Source organism: Strigops habroptila, chromosome 2, assembly GCF_004027225.2.
Source record: "Strigops habroptila isolate Jane chromosome 2, bStrHab1.2.pri, whole genome shotgun sequence".
Classification (NCBI taxonomy): domain Eukaryota; kingdom Metazoa; phylum Chordata; class Aves; order Psittaciformes; family Psittacidae; genus Strigops; species Strigops habroptila.
The window spans coordinates 13093926-13112320 of NC_044278.2; the positions used below are offsets into that span (position 1 = coordinate 13093926).

Sequence of the window (18395 nt, forward strand, 5' to 3'; positions counted from 1 at the left end):
ACTCTGGTAGTGGAATGCAAGAGGTGGACCCACAGAGTGCCAAGGGAGGCTCTGCATTTAAGCCATGCCTTAGAGCATGCCTTCTATGCAGCCCCATTTCATTCTGAAAACTACCGTCAGTGCTGTCTCCAAGCTAGCAAGCCCTGGTGATAGCACAAGCTTTTATCTGGCTGATTCCAGCTGTTCACCTAAGTGCGTAATAGCAGTCTCCTCGTAAGAAGTTCTGTGGATGGTATCTATGTGTCCCTTCTTGTTTCGTTTTATTCCATGTAATTAATCTCCAGTGTTACCCCACCCTCTTAATCAGATCCATCTGGCATATTTCTGCACTCTTTTTTCACTTACTGGAAGTCAGAGGATTTAGGATAGTAAGAGAAAGAAACAGACTGATGAATCCTAATTGATCAACCAGAAGGGGCAGTCACTTAAATCACCTCTTGCACTATGTCATTTAAAATCCTCTGTAAATTGTGAATTTACAACACATCCTGAAGTATATTGAAAGAGAAGAAAAGAAGTTAAAATGAAAGTAAGAGCAAAGTAGCTTTCATAAGAAACTGCCAATGTTAGGATTGTCTTTTAGAAGCATTTTTCCATGGGAGTCTGCCTCCACCAAGCTGATGGGAAAGGCATAATTGCATTTGAAGGCCAAGAGTTAGACAAGTTTCCATTAGCAGTTTATCCTAAGGCAGTACCACAGACAGGTGTCACGAGAAAGCAATTTTTGCATGTCTCACCGAAAGACATGAGCTATTGTGATGCATGTCCTGAATAGACCATTTTCAAATCTTAAGTGATACAGGACCAGAGTTTCATTTTCAATAGTGACAACTCCAGCAGAAAAATGTCAGAAAAAATCCAGCTGCTAACTGCTGTATTTCTTAGCTCATCTCAGCCCAGATTCTTCCAGACTGAAGCTCCTCAGGGCAAAGATGCTTAGCACTGACTATTGCACAGTTTCACATGCAGTGTGGTGCAAAGAAGTAACAAGGGAGTCAGCCTTGGGTTTTCCAGACTCTATTACTGATGGGTAAAGGAAGTAAAATGAGGATATTATTTACACTAACAATACAGAACTATTGTTAAATATGCTTGTGACTTCTTTTTGTTATTCAGTGAAGCTTTTAAATTCAAAGCACTAGAGGAAAACTGTTACAACACAATGAAAGGGTGATGAGCGAAGTTGCTAGGCAACTGGCTCACATCCTTTAAGAATCTGCTGCAAAAGCAAATGTATGCCTCTGATTTTTAACGTAATGTTTCTAATGAATGTGTGGTAAGGTCTGGCTCAATCAGTATTAATTACTTGGCTCTCTAGTTTGTCTGCCAATGACACTGAATCAACCTCCTTTGATAATACAGCTGTCTACCCATTTCATTCAAGACACTGTATCCTTACTCCAGTCATCAGTTTGACCATAGGATGGAAAACATTATTCCAGGAGAAGTGGGGGACAGTGTGAGTCAGATTTCCTCATTTTAGCAGTGAGTGAACTATGAGTTTATGATGCTACAGAAAACTTTCTCATGAGATTCAGAATCATAGAAAAGACTTAGGTTGGAAAGAACCCTTGGAGATCATCTAGTTCAGTTCCCTGTTCCAAGCAAGCTAAAGAGTTCTTAAAGTCTTAAAATCTTAAAATTTCATTCTTTAAAACTCCTTTTGAGCTCTCTTAAATTTAAACTCTTTTTTAAGTTTAAACTGTCTTTAAACTATAAAACCTTTTAGAGTTCTTAAAAAGTTGCTAAGAAAACAAAAGCCAGTGCTTTCAGGAGAGAGCCATAAATTAATAGCTTGATTTTCTAAAAAGTGTAAGAACGTAGGCATTGGATTTGAGAGCATGAGGTGTTCTGTACTTCTCAGGAACACATATAATAACACAAGCATTTAGTTCCAGAGATTTGTTCTCAAAGGCTTGGTGTGGTGGTATAATACAGAGCAAAATAATTCCAGCACAGCAATTAGTGTTAAGTGAATGACAACCTCAAAGCAAAAGTATTATCTCAATAACCTCAGAACACTGCAAGTTTAGGAAAAAGGAGGGCAACTGTCATCCTATTGCAAGGTTGGATTCAATATCAAGAAAACAGTGGTGGAGACAAGCTGTCTTTATGAAGGCAGTTCAGAATGACTTGAATGGCATTCTGGAAGGGCACCAGTAGATACTTGCAGTAAACAAAATTGGTTTAGTCTGCCAGCTGAGTAAAAATCCAAAGATAAGATAAGGTACATGCCTTTTAATATCTGCCTTGATCAACTCTCAACTGATTATACAGTTAGAAGCTTTGAAGCCTAAGGAAGGCTTACTCTGCTTTGTCTATAGATGAGACTTCTCTAGGTTAGGCCTGTGTCAAGAGTCCTCCACCCATCTGTGGGCTACTCTTCCTAGGAGCTGCCATAAGGTATAAGATGGAAACAGAGATAGTTTGTATGTCTCCTTGGAGCTACTGTCTCAGGCTCTGCAGGCATCAAAAAGTGGTATCTTTTGGTTGTAGTCTTTTTTGTTGTTGTTATGTGGGAAAAACAAACAAACCCAACAAACTTTTTTCTGATAACAAATACAAATTTCATCTTTGCTAATACAGTTAGTCTACCTGTAACAGGGGCAGCAGATTGTGACAGTATCACAAATCATGAGGCTCAGGCTGGAGTCAAAAGAGCTTGTGACTCGCAGCAGTAATGCTGTATCCATCTCTAGCTTGCCAGGGACTTGGCCTGTCTCCTTTCAGATAAGAGTCCACCTGCTGTGACCTATATTTCATTTGCTTTCACATTAGCTTAGCACAGTGGCTTCTCTGTGACATGCAGACCCCTAGGGAAAGGCACAGCAATACCTTTAAGAGACTTCTAGAAGGCAACAACAAGGCAAACATCTTGCCAATAGTCTTAAAGTTACTAAACTAAGATGCACGTCTCCACTGGAAAAGTTAGGAGTTCATATAGTGAAAGCCAGTAACTTGTTTAACTTTGGGTTAGAGTTGCACTAAGATGAAAAGACTCACGGAGTGTACAGCCAGCTACAGCGTACCTGTTCTTACTAAGTGCATCTCTTTCCCATCAAATTTGCAGCAGAATTCAGAGTTCCATTTTAATCCATGAAATCTCGTCCTGAAGAAAAATCATGGGGCCCCAAAGACACAATCTTTTACAGCACCAATACATCACTGGTGTGCCAAGCTTGAAACCACAAGTGGTGAATGCTTCCTGCCTCCTTCCCCTCACAGCACCTTTGCCTGTGGAGTCTCTTTGACTTTTGTATAGTAGCATTTGCATGCTACCGTGACCAGAAAAACCTTCCTGGAATACATTCAAAGTTGAAGGCAGTTGTCCATTACAGGTTCGTCTGTATTACATTCTTAGTGTCTTAGAGGAAAGACTGTGACAATAGAGACATTGTGTTGGTACCTGCCGTGATATGATGAACAGCTTCTCTTCAGCTGAAATACCTGTGACAGAAATGTGTCAGTAAGTAAAGCTGGACCAGCCAGTCAAAACCAGCAGCACCACAGTGGTGTTCTGGCAGTATTCCAGAATGAAGTTTCTGTGCCCCTGCACTGAAAGTTTCTCTATAGTCTTGCAAGTTCTTTAGCTGGTGGGGAAGACAATTTAGACGATAATGATGAAGTGTGGTGACATCCAGAAATTTAAATTCATAAGTCTTATAACTTTTAAACTGAGAACAGCAAAGAGGCTGCTTTTATTTCTTTGATTGTTTGGCAGTGGTCAGGGAAGTTTGACTTCATCACATCAACACAGAGTCTTTGACACAGCAGAAGTGATGCTTATTTGTCTGCAGTATTTTTCTGGGTGGGATGATATATTTTTTCACCACAATGATCCATTGATTATCTTCAGGAAGGAGCAACTACATTATGTAATTACTTGTCCTTTAGGGCACTAGCGCATAGGTCTCGATCCCAGCCATCTCCTTCCAATTTAACTTGTACTCAGATTCTAGTAGGAAGATAAGGTGCTAATGTGAGCCGCAGGGCTCTAGTGCATTGATTACAGAACCTGTTCATCAAACCCAGGATCTGTTGTCTGCTCATTCTCTGAACTGTCTGGCCACATTAAGGTCTTGCATGAAAACAGTTTTGGTCACAACAGAAGCTACTAAGTGAGGGATAATGAAACTCTAGTCCACCATTTCACCTAGCTATTTTGGAACACTTGTTTTGCGTATACCTATTTTGCTAACACCCACCAACAGTATCAATAGCTACAAAAAGGACAGGAGTGGAAAATCAGATGGTTCACCTTAAAAGTTCAGAACTCGTGGCTCAAGTCATATTGCCAATAAAGCAAATATTAGCTCTCATGTTATTTTTGCATTATATTGCACATTGCATAGAATCCATTGTAAATGGAAGTGATTAATTTTTTCTCCTCAAGGCAAAGGGCTTCATGTGGTTTGAGTTACAGTTTTGTATGGTGTGTCAAGTATGCTTCCAGTATTTTCAGAGAACCTGGGAAATCAGTCTGATGACAATGGACAATACTTGCTCTGTTTGTATAGGTTCCTTTTAAAGATGTGGATCAGGTGGAATCCCACACATAGACAGGGTAATTGTGCCTTTTCTTTGAGATGATTGAACCTGCCTGGAGAAAAGAAGCTAAAGGAGATGGCAGTATGAAAGTCACAGTGAGGAGCTGGAAGGCTCCAGATCAAGCATAGAGAAACCAGGAACTAGGCCTTAGAAGCAATGGAAATAACCTTTCAAGAAATCAGAGGGAATGGATACAACTGCAGCTATGCCTCTGAGGTAGTAAGAATCATACTTCAAACCATCACTGCATCCAGCAAGTTTACTTTCCTAGTAAATCCCAGGCATAGTACAAATTCTATACTGCTCATTTTTGTCTTCTTTAGGTAATAGACCAGATCAAATACCCGTGACCTGTCAGCAACTTTTATGTCAGTGACCACACGATAGGTGGTTCTAGCAAGGCGAGGTTGTGTTCCACCAGACTGAGAGGTCCCAGATGTTAATAACAGCTGGTGATGGCTGGTTTCTCTTTCCACCACTCCTGCTCAGATAGGCCTGGTCATGAGGAAATAGCATTGTGGGCCACACAGCCCTCAAGCTGCAAGTGGTTCCAGCACAGCAGTCCTATTTCATTAAACCTGGGCAGTTCACTTAATCAGACTTCTTGGTATCTTACTCAGATAGTCTTATCTGGAAAAAGTCTCAGAGAGTCAGATTTTTGTAGCATCCAAAGTTGGTGTGAAAAATAACCATCAGAAGTGCTATTACGTGCATCTCTTCCCACAACTGTTGATAATGCATGTCCTTTAGATCTAACTCAAAGGGATGTCATCACCTCTGAACCTGGAATAAAGTAGCAGTACATACCTCAGGCTGCTCTCAGCTTAAGTCTCAGACATAAGGGATTGGCTCTTCCAAGTGAACAGGATCTGAACAGGAATAAGGGACAAATGCTAGTGCACTAAGTGTTGTGACTCAAAGGGCAAAAAAGACCACGTTCTGAGCCAAAGTGAAGATGCTGTACAACCATGACATTCATCACCATGGCTTCTCAGACACTACAGTGGTGACAGCACTGTTGCCTAGCAGCTTCAGGAAGCTGATTCACCCTTTTATAGCTGTTGAATGAGAGTGGGCAAGATTCACTGAACTTCCTCATGTCAACACAAAAGCACCACAAGTTAGCTGGAGCTTTGAGGTAAGTCTGCCTATAGCATGGTCCTCCAAGAAGTGTAGAATTTGTACTATGCCTGGGATTTACTAGGAAAGTAAACTTTGAAAAAGTTGAGCAGATTAGGTGCCGTGCACGCTGAGAGACATGGTAGAAACTGAAAGCAACACTTTGAAGTATGTGTGTAAGCAAGCAAGAGTGTGGAATAAGCAGAAAAAAGATCATGTCCTCCTCTCATAGGAGATTGAGAACAATGGCAGCCTTGAAAGAAGACTAACAAAATAATTTAGAAGCTTTAATAATACTACAGTCCATGCAGGAATGTAATTTGGGGAAAATAAGCTCCATAAACCAGCTACCAATTGAGAATTGAGCATTGCTGAATGTTTAATGTGTAGTAACACAGGTTGGGAATTAGTGGCAGCGGCAGAATTCATGTGATTTCTGGAATAACAGGTATCCAATTTAAAAACAAAGTTACTATGAAAAAGGACTCTCTTACAAGCAAAGACAGCTGTAGAACTGGTGAAAGCATGCCTCCCAAGAAAACATACCAGCTAAAGAAGAATGAAGTGTGTTTAATTTACAATCCATTCAGCAGCATAGAGACAGAAAATCATATTGAGATGCCCAGTATGCAGCATCCTACAGTACCAATGGCTAGGATCTTAAGTAGTCACTTATACTCATGAAAGTATGACTGGATTGTGCAAATACAATTCACATCCACAAAAAGGAAATTGGAAATTGTGAACAAAAGGAAAATTCCAAGATTGGCCAATAAGCTGGGGCTGAAATAATCATAAGAACTAAAGAAAAATATTGGATTCCCCAATATGTTATATCGTAGGCCTACATAAACAGATACAGAAAATACATCGGGACAGAGATTACAGAATTCCAGACATTAAATCAAGTAAACCTGGAAGGATCTTTTGTGCTTGGGCTGAAAATTCAAACTCAGAACACTAATGAAGAAACAATGAAAAACTACCACGTAAACACAGAAAGATTTAGGTGGGAAGAGACCTCTAGGTCTCTGCTCCAGTCCCCTACCCTCAGAATGGCTAACTTCAAAGCTGGGGTGGATTGCTCCAGGCCTTGTTTATTAAAAGCAAAATGCAAGGAGATAACATGACTCCTCACCACCATCTTGTTCAAAGCTGATGCAATTATACTTGCAGCAAAATAGAGAGAAATAACATGAACAGTGGGATTGAGTGCACTCTCAACAAGTTTGCCAACAACATGAAGCTCTGTGGTGCAGTCAACACACTGGATGGAAGGGACAGGATCCAGAGGGAGCTTGACATGCTTGAGAGGTGGCCAGTGCCAACCTCATGAAGTTCAACTAAGCCGAGTGCAAGGTCCTACACCTGGGTCGGGGCAATCCCAAGCACAAATACAGGCTGGGGGAGAATTGATTGAGAGCAGCCCTAAGGAGAAGGACTTGGGGATGTTGGTTGACAAGAAGCTCAACATGAGCTGGCTTCAGTGTGTGCTCGCAGCCCAGAAACCAACCGTATGCTGGGCTGCCTCAAAAGGAGCATGACCAGCAGGTCAAGAGGGGTGATTCCTTCCCTCTACTCTGTTCTCATGAGTACCTACAGTACTGCATTCAGCCCTGGGGCCCCCACCATCTTAGCATGTGGACCTGCTTGAGTGAGTCCACAGGAGGGCCACAAAGATGATCAGAGGGCTGGAGCACCTCCTATGAAAACAGGCTGAGAGAGCTGGGGTTGTTCAGCCTGGAGAAGAGAAGGCTTCAGGGAGACCTTGGAGCAGCTTCCAGTATATAAAGTAGGCCTACAGGAAATCTGTAGAGGGACTTTTTACAAGGGCCTGTAGTGACAGGACAAGGGGTAAGGGCTTTAAACTGAAAGAAGGTAGATTTAGATTAGATATAAGGAAAAGGTTCTTCCCTGTGAGGCCGGTGAGGCGCTGGCACAGGGTGCCCAGAGAAGCTGTGGCTGCCCCATCCCTGGCAGTGTTCAAGGCCAGGTTGGACAGGGCTTGGAGCAACCTGCTCTAGTGGTTGCTAGAGCAGGTTGGTGGAAGGTGTCCTTGCATGTCGCAGGGGGTTGGAACTGGATGATCTTTAAAGTCCTTTCCAACCCAAACCAGTCTGGGATTCTATGATTTAGAAGCTGATAAGAAGCAATGCTACTGTGCCTGGTAACTGAATTTGTTTATGGTAGGATTTGAGAAGTCCTTTTTGGTCAGTTTCAGTGATTTATAAATCAGTTCAAGTAGCCAGGCTGTTTGTGCAGTGTGGGGAGCCTTGAAAAAATGTCAGAGTAAGTAAATTCTGGACTCCTGACACCTTCCAAGTGATCATCATTAGCTTTCTAATATATGTTAAAAGATGGGACTCTGCCAGTAGTACTGTAATACACCTCCCCATGCCCAACTGTATTGCTGTCTCAAAACTTCGAAGACAAATTTGAAGAAACTTGTTAGATGATGAGAGGGTGAAGGTGGTAAGATGGATAAGAAAGTGACTGTAGAAACTACAGTCTGCCTTTTTAAGGGCTTAGTTTCCAATAGTATCTTCAAGTGAATTTTAAACAGTTACTACAAAGCAAGATAGCATAGTCCTTTTAGCAAACAAAATTCTACAGACACTACTTAAAGTACAGACACTTTCACTTAAACACTACTTTTAAGCTTAGGCAAGATGCCAGTTAACGTACTCTAAAAGTCCAGAAAAAGTATCCGTGCTGTCCAAAACTGACTGGTATACAGCGTGGTGTTCTTAAGGCTGAGCATGTGTTAACAGAAGCATTGTCTATACTGGATACAGACCAAGTCTAACCATGAAACAATCACACATGACAATCCATTGTCATTGTCTGAAAATAGAAAGGAGAAAACAAAGGTATAATTCTGCCTCCACAGCATTATCCAACCTCTTCTGGGCTATGCCTCAGAGACCTTGTCCATATAAATAAAGTACGAAAATCCTTCACAGCAAATTCCTCCTCTGTGTGATAGCCATATTGACACAAATCCAGCTAACATATATGAAAAATCTCTGGCATTTGAGGTTAGGTACAATTAGCAGTGTTATATGAAATATACTTTTCAGCTCTGTATGCAATACAGTTCTGATGTTTCCAGTCTGTTAATAATCAAGCTAGTCAGATATTCAGTATGAATCTTCGCTCTTTTGTGTCAAAAACTGTTCTGAATTAATCTCAGTTCTCTTTCGAACATATTTACTTCTTTATTTTTGGAAGAATGGATTCAGAAGCAGTTGTTCTAAGTTGTGATTTCAAGAGAATCACCCATTGTACCCTTTTTGCTTGTGGCAGTTTGTCAGGCTTCCACCTAATAGTGATTGGGAAATGATGTAATTAGACAAATCCCTGCAAAAGAGTCACTCATCAGAAGTCAATGAATCCATTCTTCATCCTGTGTTAGTTTATTAGGCATCAGTATTCTGATCTATTAGTTTGGCTTGCTCTCAGGCCACATTTTCCAGCATTCCCAGTTAAAATTAAATTTACTTATTTTAAGAAGTAGGTGTAGCACAATCGTAAGGGTGTACCAGCTCCTAGCACTGCTCTGAACCTCCTGTGCACAAATCACACGTTTCTGTAACAAAAGTTTTGTCTTCTTTCTATCAGATTATTTTTAGAATGCACTTTTCAGTCTTTTTCCAAGCTCTTTGAGAGGCAGACTTCATCCTGAACATGCCTAGAGCATAGTATTGGGTTAAAATTACCACACAGACAGTTGATCGGGACAACAAAGAGAACAATCTACATGTATGTCTCACTAGGGCATCTGTTCTGAGTAGGGTATAATAATAACCAAAAGAGCTGTATTAATGAAACAAGTGCAGTTGTGCCAGTACAGGATAACCTCACTCTCTGGCTCTGGTTCACCCAGCAAGACTACCAGGAGGAGGCTGGGGTGAATTTAAACCAGCCACAGCACATTACAGAGGAAAGTTATGATAATGAGTTAGAAACAGGCTGAACCCAGGTCTACTTCATAAGCAGCAAGGGTAAAGACTGTTTCTCCACAGGAGACCTTGGAGCTTGCTAGACAGATAAGAGCATGGGTGAGGAACTGGAACTGTGTATTAACATACATCCTTCTAACGACTGCAGTGAAGTCCCTGAATTCCCTTTTCCTTCCACTCCCACAGTCCTGCTGCTGCAAAGGAAACCATCTTCAATAACATAGGTTGGATGCTAGAGGGACTGCTCAGCTTCATACAAAATAGCTGTGCTTGTACAAAAATAGCTGAGAGCTCAGCTGTCTTTCAGGGTCCAATTGTGCAGTGGTTTCAGGAATAGATTTTGAAGCACTTCCATCAACTCAATTTTACAGTCATGAAGCAAAAGGAAATGCCTCTGTCATTATCAGCTGTGTGTAAAGTCCTAGAACCTTGCAGCCCACCCAGTAGGCCAGATTGCTGCCCCAAGAGTTAACAGTTATTTCTTAAGTCAGAAGCTGAGTTGAAAAATGTTTCACTGAATAATTCAGTTTAATACTTAAGGGGCAAAAAGACAGAATGACCTTGAACAGACAAAGATTCTAAATTCTTGAGAGACTCGGAGACAGAAATAATCTGCCATGGCTATTTGCCTGGAAAAAGAGACATAAGATGCATTTGCAACATGTTAGAATGAAAAACTGGGTGATGATTTGATTTTTTTTCCTTTTTCTCCATTGAGTTTTATTATTTCAAGGACATATTTAATCACTGAAAGTTACTGGAAGTCAATAGGCATCAGTCCTTAAACAGCTGGCTAGCGGGTGAGGCTGCAGAGGTGAAGGGGTTGCAAGAGAGAGAGACTTAGAAAGCATACAATGCACAGTAGAGGCTGGAGCTGCAGAAGCCCGATTTTGGAAGGCAGAGTGAAATTTCAACTTGGATTATGATTTTCCACCATTTAGTACTCCCAGTGGCTCCCCTTCCTTGAAGGTATGTACTCACCCCTACTTCAGGAGGGTCTGGAAGCCAGCCCAGTTCACCCTGCGCAGTGCTTGTGTCAAGTAGATCCACTGAAAACCAAAAGAAGAGGGGGGAAAAAAAGTCAATGACCCAACTTACGTGGCCCATGAAATGACTTCATCCTCGTTCTGTCATAGAATACAAAGCCTGCACTTCCTCTCTCAACCCCACATTCTTTGTGACCTTTAACCTTCGAAAAGCACAGCAAGAGGAAGGATGGGAAGATACATGACAGTGCAGCTAGTCAGGTTTTCCTCATATATGAGACCCCCTTCCCTTCCACCCTCGTCTCACGTATAAAAAATGCATCCCTGACAAATTCTTCTGCTTCCTAAAGCTGCCCTAAAATGGGAACAGGAGGCTGCAGCCTATTGAAATGGGAACCCAGCATTAGCAGCTGAACACATCTTTCCTCCAAATAGGAAGGCAGAAGACAAAATGGATGAAGAGGCAGGCAATCAAATAAATTACCAACACAAAAGATCAATCAGTGTCGCCTAGAGGTACTATTCAGTACTTGAAACACAGTGGGGAAATACCGAGGCAGTGAAGGGACTTCCCACTGTCACAGTACCCAAACGACATGAGATGCATCAGTTGCATAAACTGCTGAGCCTTCTACCTCTGCTCCAGGCTATCCACCATGTGATGGTGGGTTAGAAATCGTTTCATTCTCTCCCCCACCGCCAACTGTTTTAGCCATGACAGCCAGAGAATATCTGCTCCCAGGCATAGCATTGCCACCTCTTGCAGAATTGCCCTGCATGGCTGTGTTAAGCCTTGGCTCCCGGAGTCATGGGACAAAGGAGAAATTCAGTGGTATGTTCCTTTTTGTCCCTCAAAGAAATTAGAAAATGTGATCAGAGTTTGCTCTGAAGTCTTGATCTGTGGAGAAGTTAAAAATCTATCATTTTGTAAGCAAACAGGGAGAAGAGAGAGTAAGTTGTACTGCTGGATGTGTAGCTTTGTGCCTGCCTTTGGGTCTGCCAGTGTTGCCAGAACAGACTACTAGTTTTGGTGCACCTATCGCACAGGAACATAAGAAACAGGAAAAATTCCTTGGATTCCCTTTTATATGCCTGCAGGTGTATTCAGAGGGGTTATTTCTAAACAGAATCATAGAATCATAGAATGGTCAGGGTTGGAAAGGACCTTAAGATCATCTAGTTCCAACCCCCCTCCCATGGGCAGGGACACCACTTCAGAACCATTTCAGAAAAGAATTTGGGGGTGAAAGGTGGGAAGGGGGCATTATTTAAATGGTATTTAAATAACCAGACTTCCTCCCCCTCATCTGACTGCTTTACAAATACTACCTGCCAACTATAAGTAATAGAGTATAAAGTGCAGATCAGCAAGAGTCCTGTGGAATGAGGAAGCAGGCTGTGGGCCCAGAATCAGAGATAAGAGGGATTGCACTGCTGTTCTCACCTCTGAAACACCCTTTCATGATGGGGAGAAGGGAAAAGCAGGAATCCAGGTTTTGCAAGTTCATAGCATTCACAGCATGGTCATATGGCAAAACCTTCCTAGCCATAAACTCCCTGTCCAGACAAGGCTCCTCACTCGCTTCCCTTCTGCTCTCCATTTGAGATACTGTTCTTGTGTTGTTGGCTCCCAGGGTGAGGTAGCCTGTCCTTCCAGAACCATCACCGAGATAGTATCTATCCCACGCACTTCAGGCTTGAAGCAGTGATGTGGAGGTGAGAGGGGCTGCATGGCAAGTTCTAGCAGAGCAAGGGAAAAGGAACTCTGGAAGCGGCCGGGAGAGGAACCTTGCAGAGCCCATCTGCTGAGCTTCAGCTGCCGACTGCCCACTGAAGGGGGCGAAGTCCATTCTCAATAAGTACCTCTCAAAGTGAAACCCACAACAGAGATTCTCCAAGGAGAGTAAGAATGTGTCAGCAAGACTACAACAGCAGTACTCAAGTACTCAGGTAGGCAATAGCTGCTAGCTCTTTGGTCCACAAACTCACTGCTAGGAATTCACGGGGCTGTCTGGCCACATGGGAGGAGGTCTCCCCGGAAAGAAGAAAGGCTTCAGATAAAAGAGGATGCCGGGGAAATGAGCTGTTCCCAGATAGACACGTTAAGGAAGAGTGCAGCACAGACGCAGCCCAAATGAGATGGCTGAGATAGGGGAGAAGCTGGCAGGTAAGTCCCTGTCTGTTACTGCCAACTACTGGTCACACACTTATGGAAATCGGAACCTGCTTGGTGATACCTTATGTTACTTCTCACCTAGTCTGGCCTTCTCCACAATGTCTGCTAGCTATGTCCATGTAGCCAGATCTTTGATACAAATGTGCTTGTCAAGAATGCTTTAAAAGAGCACTTTGCACTCACAGAGTCTGAGAAGAGCCCACGGCTGAACTGCTAGATATGACTAAGTCCTCTCGATCGAGAGCCTGGAGCAGCAAATGAGAGGGCTATCCTTGGGACTGAAAAGTCCCAACACCTCTCACTGTGCAAAACAGGCTAGAAGTCTCTGGCAGGAACTAACTGCAGGTAAGGAACAGAACAGGGATTTACTCCTCACTTCTCTATTAAAAAATTTCCATTCCCCGGATGTTACATAACCACTGTGCCAAGATGGAAGAAAAAAAGATCACTACGTCTAACAAAAGGGACTGTGTGGAGCAGAGAAAGGAAGCAAGGGAGTCTTAAGAGGTGGAAGAGCAAATTGTAAAGCCCAGCTCTACCTTCCAGCAGTGGGTTAGGTGAAGGAGACTGTCTCACCTTCCAAGCCTCTGCAAAAATGACTGTCCTCTTGCTCACAAGGGTTAACTCCCAAGAAGGCTTCCTGAGGAAACTGGGGGGTGTTGGCGGCAGGAGGCGGGGGGAACTTTCTGAGTTTGTGTTTAAACTTGTTATCTGCAACACTTGTGTTTAAGGCAAACAGACAGAATTCTCTTGGATCACTGGATATGCAGAGGCATTTGTGCTTTGACTTGGAGGGGGTGAAGAGGGAAGGGGGAGACACACCTGGACTCAGTTCACTGAGCCACCGTGATTTGGTTGGGGTTTGCTCCCTCTGCGCCCACCTGCCCTCCCTAGAGACCCTCGTCCCTCTCCAACTCCCTCTGGGCAGGCTGTGGTGTCCCCGAGCCCACACACGTGTTGGCCAGATCCTGTTCCCTGCCCCTCAGAAAGGTCTCTCTCTACCTGCCCGCCCAAGCCCAACCCTCCAGGCAAAGGAACTGGTGGGTCCCACGCTTACCTTCTTTCCCTGGCACCTTGGGAGGAAGGAGAGCCCAAAAGAGAAGGAGCCCAAGGGAGAGGTCGATCCCACTGCTCCAGGTTCTCAGCTCCATGCTGGCTGGAGAGGGGGCCTGGGTCCCAGCCCCTGCCTGCTCAGGCCTCTGAGCCTTGGCTCCTGCTCGCAGTGCATGAACCTCTCCCGCAGCCTCCTGACTGGAGCACACACATTGCACAACCTCCCTTGCCTGGCCCACAGTTATGATGAAAGATCAAGGCAAGTGGGTGGAGAAGCCGTACCGCCTTTACCTGTTTTAAAGGGGCTGGTCACAGACTTCCCATCTGGCAGGCAAATAAACCCACCTTAAAGGCAGCCACCTTTTCCTAGGAGCCTCCCTCCACCTTTGCTCCAATCTCGTACGAGGCTCCCGATTGCCATCTCCTGGGCAGCTCTCGCCACCGTCCCTGCTCATGCTGCTGCTCCCGCTGCCGCTCTGCGGGCCCAGGCTGCTAGAGATGAAGGCAGCCCAGACACTGCGATGGGGACTGCTCGGTCCATTTCCCTGCCGTAATGTGGCTGAAGCCGCCGAGCCGTCCTCGCAGCGGGTATTTAGGAGGATTTCCTAAGTCTGCACGCAGTGGCAGCGGGCCATGTTTTTCTGCAGGCTGTGATAGCATGTAACAGAGAGATAGCCATGCCATTCTGTCTTTCTTTCAGTAAGCGCCTCAGCATCAATGGACGGTGCCTGCTTTTCAATAGAAAAAAATCATGGGAGAGGAACTGAGCCAGGATTCTCTTTCTATGTAGGAAAGCTTTTAGTTTCCTTCCCGAAGCACATAAATAGGAAATAACTTGCTTTTGTTGTATCTCTTCTGCCATTCATCAAGGATGTTACTCCCACCCATACACAGCTCTTACACCCCTCCCCATAAAACACAGACGGCATTTTTCCTCCACTTGCTGTAAGGCTGCATTCCTCCTGCTCTCTTCCTCCTCCTCCCCAAGGAAGGCTAAAGAAAGGACTTTGTCAGGATGGCTAGAGAAGCTAGGGGATCTCCACCCTTGGAGATGTTCCAGATTCGCCAGGACACTGCCACGAGCAACTTATCTACGTCCGGAGTCAGCCCTGCTGTGAGCAGGGGTTGTGACTACAAACCTCCTGAGGTCCTTTACATCTACATTTTTGTGGTGAGTTCTATGATTCTCTAAATGTACGTCTTTGGCAAACCAAAATCTATCCCAAGAAGTTTGAACACAGACAAGAGAAATTTGAGAACAAATGGTTAAAATACTAAAGTTTTAAATTTTACATGGCATATGAAGTAAAATACCAGTACAAATAATTCAAATGTTAATGTCATTTAGAGTAGTTATATCTTAAATTTATTCCAGTTTAATCCTGTCCAAAGTGCTCTTTCTCATTCTACAGTGCTGAGTCTTAGATTTTTATGCCCACCTTTCCCCCATATTTGAATGACTCCCATTGCAGCACCAGTATAAGATTGTCCTTGTCTGCATCCCATACCTTGTGTTTGCACTACTGGAATGTATCCATTTCAGTCTTTGTAAAATACTGTGCCTTCTTCAGTCTACGATGTGCAGTGGGGCAGATCAATCCATGGCTAACTTCTCCTTTGTGATAGGACAACATAGGCGAGGCCTACATAGACATGAAATGGGAAAGAACAGTTTGCATCTGGAGGGTAAGGCTCTAGGGCATCTCAGGAGCTCATATCCTTCCTAAGGCAAAAAAAAAAATCAGTGTTGCAACCTTACATTCAGTTCCTCAGGGCTACCTGAGTTTGCCTCTGTAGAATCTCAGAAGCGCCAAAGCTCTAGGGTGAAGAAGCTGAGGATGCTCTGTCTCTGTTTCATTGGTGGGCAGGTACTCGGGTCATTTGATCTTAGCTATTTGGAATAGGCAGGAACGGATTTACTAGGGCTTATTGTAGAAGATGGCCTATAAAAGACTTACTTTCTTTTCCTCCCCCCTTGTTAGTGTTGGCTGATGAGCTTCAGAAATTGGGGTATTCCAGATGGTGGTGGTCAGGAGTCACATGTACCTCATTATTTTGTAGATGAAGTTCACCTACTGTAGCTCCCAGTGAGAATGCGTACAATGATAGCCAAACAGCAAGATCAAGATTTGCAGCAAATCTATAAACAAGTGCAAGCATAAAGAAGTAGAAACCCCAAATGCCTGGAATTTTATTGGTATCTGTAAAAGATCTGCTGCATTGTTTTGCCATGTGTTCTCCTCTGCAATAAAATACAGATCCAAAGGGAAAAAGAAGGAATCTACACAGACACTGTACCCAGTACAGTGGAGTACTACATATGAATTATTCATACAACTCACTGAGTATTTCACTGATGGCATCATTTTGCTTGTGCATCATAAGATTGGAATTTGTCTTTGGAAAAAAAAAAAAATAATCATAGACTCATAGAATCATCCAGGTTGGAAAAGACCTTTAAGATCATCAAATCCAACCACTACCCCAGCACTGCCAAGGCTACCACTAACCTGTGTCACTGAGGGCCTTATCTACATGGTTTGTGAATGCTTGCAGGGATGGTGACTCCAGCACTGCCCTGGGCAGCCTGTTCCAATGCCTGAGCACCCTTTGGGGAAGGAATTGTTCCTAATCTCCAGTCTAAACCTCCCGTGGTGCAGCTTGGGGCCGTTTCCTCTTGTCCTGTCACTTGTTACTTGGGAGAAGAGACCAACCCCACCTCACTACAACCTCCTGTCAGGCAGTTGTAGAGAGGGATAAGGTCCCTCCTGAGCCTTCTCTTCTCCAGACTAAACCCCCCCACGTCCCTCAGCCGTTCCTCATCACACTTGTGCTCCAGGCCCTGCACCAGCTCCGTTGCCCTTCTCTGGCCCCGCTCCAGCACCTCGATGTCTCTCTTGCAGTGAGGGGGCCCAGAACTGAACACAGGATTTGAGGTGCAGCCTCACCAGTGCTGAGTACAGGGGGAAAAAAGTCTTTATCTTTATGATCAGATTTTGTGATTCTGTGATTGACACCTCCATGCCACTGTTGTGGCCTCTCAGTGGGCTTCCCATCTCTTGCATGCTTTTCGATGGTACGAAAATAACTGCAGTCTGAGTATGTCTTTAGAGTTGAATCTCATCCTGTGTTTATAGTCCCTCTGAGTATTTCTGAATCAGAGAGTCTATTTTTTTTCCTTCAATTTCTCAGCATCCTGTTTCATGTATCGCTAAGGTTAGGTATCTAGCTGGAAAACATCACTACACAACACACCTGGGCTTTCCTCCTACAGATATGTGGGCCTGTGGTGAGGGAAATGAGGAGGAAGGGTATGCACCGGGTCTTGCCTTGAGGTACTGTTGGGACAGTCAAAGGGCACTCCCAAAACTGAGTTGGGACGTGCTTCTTTTGAACTGCAGTTCAGACAGAACTCTTTCATATGTTTCTTATAAATTGTTTACTGTGTTTGCTGCTGCTCACATTTTAGCAAGAGCTGTGAGTTTCACTGTTGTGCTGTTAAATGTCCTTCTAGATTATGTATGAAACTGAACCTGGAAACAATCTCTGGAATTCCTCACTTGATGTTACATCTGAAACTATCAAAGCATCCCTTTGGTGTTGATAACTTTAATCTGTGCATCCTGAACTGGCTTTCAGTAAGGTGTTATAGTAACACAGATGTATAGGGCTCCCGGGGGCCCCAATCACATGTTGCAACAAGCCCCACTTCAGTCTAAAGGAGGAACTTGCCCTTGTTCTGTGACATCTGATTTACTCCTTTTATCTACTCTCTCTGCAACTCTAAGAAAAATCTGTGACGGTTCTGTAGAATATAGGGGATGCTCTGTTTCACTGTTTAATTCCCTGTAGAGAATATGTGCTCTCCCTCTCCCTCTTATTCTTTCCTCCATAACCACAGTTTAATATTCTAGTGTTTTCTTTTTTTTTTATCTTGGAAAGTTTTCTGGCTTTACTCCATCAGCAATTATCTTAGAATATTTCAAACAGCTGGCTGCAGACAGTCTACCTGCAGAAAATAGACTCCTACCATCTAGTGGTTTAAGCTGTTAAATTAGTTTCGTACATGGACTTTTATCATTCAGAAACTCGGGCTATTTTAAACAGCTCAAAGGAGCACAAATGACTCCTCTTGATCATGAAATGGTCACCCCTAGCTTAGGGACTTTAGGACTTTACTGCACAAGTAGTCAAGCTGGTTGTCTTTCTCCGCTGAGAAGAATAACAAGGGCAAGGGAATGAATTAAGCTGATAGAGACAGGGAGTAGATGTGGGGTTTTCATTCCCAGTAGAAGCAGGGTACACTCCCTCACTCTTCCTCACATATCCAGAGAGAAACACCCTTGGAGATGTACAGGATTTGCCTGAACAAGGCCCTGAGCAACCTGACACAGCCTTGTTCTTAACCTTGCTGTGAGTAGGTATTTGGGCTAAAGACTACCAGTAATCCTTTCCTACCTTAATCTTCTGATTCTCTTCGTTGCTTCATGTCTTCTTGCCACCAGGAATGTAGACAGCTCCTTCTTGGTCTCCATTCAAAATGGGTGGGCA

At 43.7% G+C, this 18395-nt stretch overlaps 1 protein-coding gene across 1 annotated transcript in view; it reads right to left on the reverse strand.

Moving 5' to 3' along the window:
• EPHA1 (EPH receptor A1) overlaps positions 1–14136 on the reverse strand; it is a 32090-nt gene extending 17954 nt beyond the window's left edge. Inside the window, exons 1-2 of the mRNA XM_030471525.1 lie at positions 13849–14136; positions 10611–10678 (exon numbers count right to left, since the gene is read on the reverse strand). Coding sequence (XP_030327385.1) covers positions 10611–10678; positions 13849–13942 — 162 coding nt within the window. The 5' untranslated portion in view covers positions 13943–14136. The remainder of the gene's footprint in view (positions 1–10610; positions 10679–13848) is intronic.
• Between the last annotated feature and the right edge of the window lie 4259 nt (positions 14137–18395).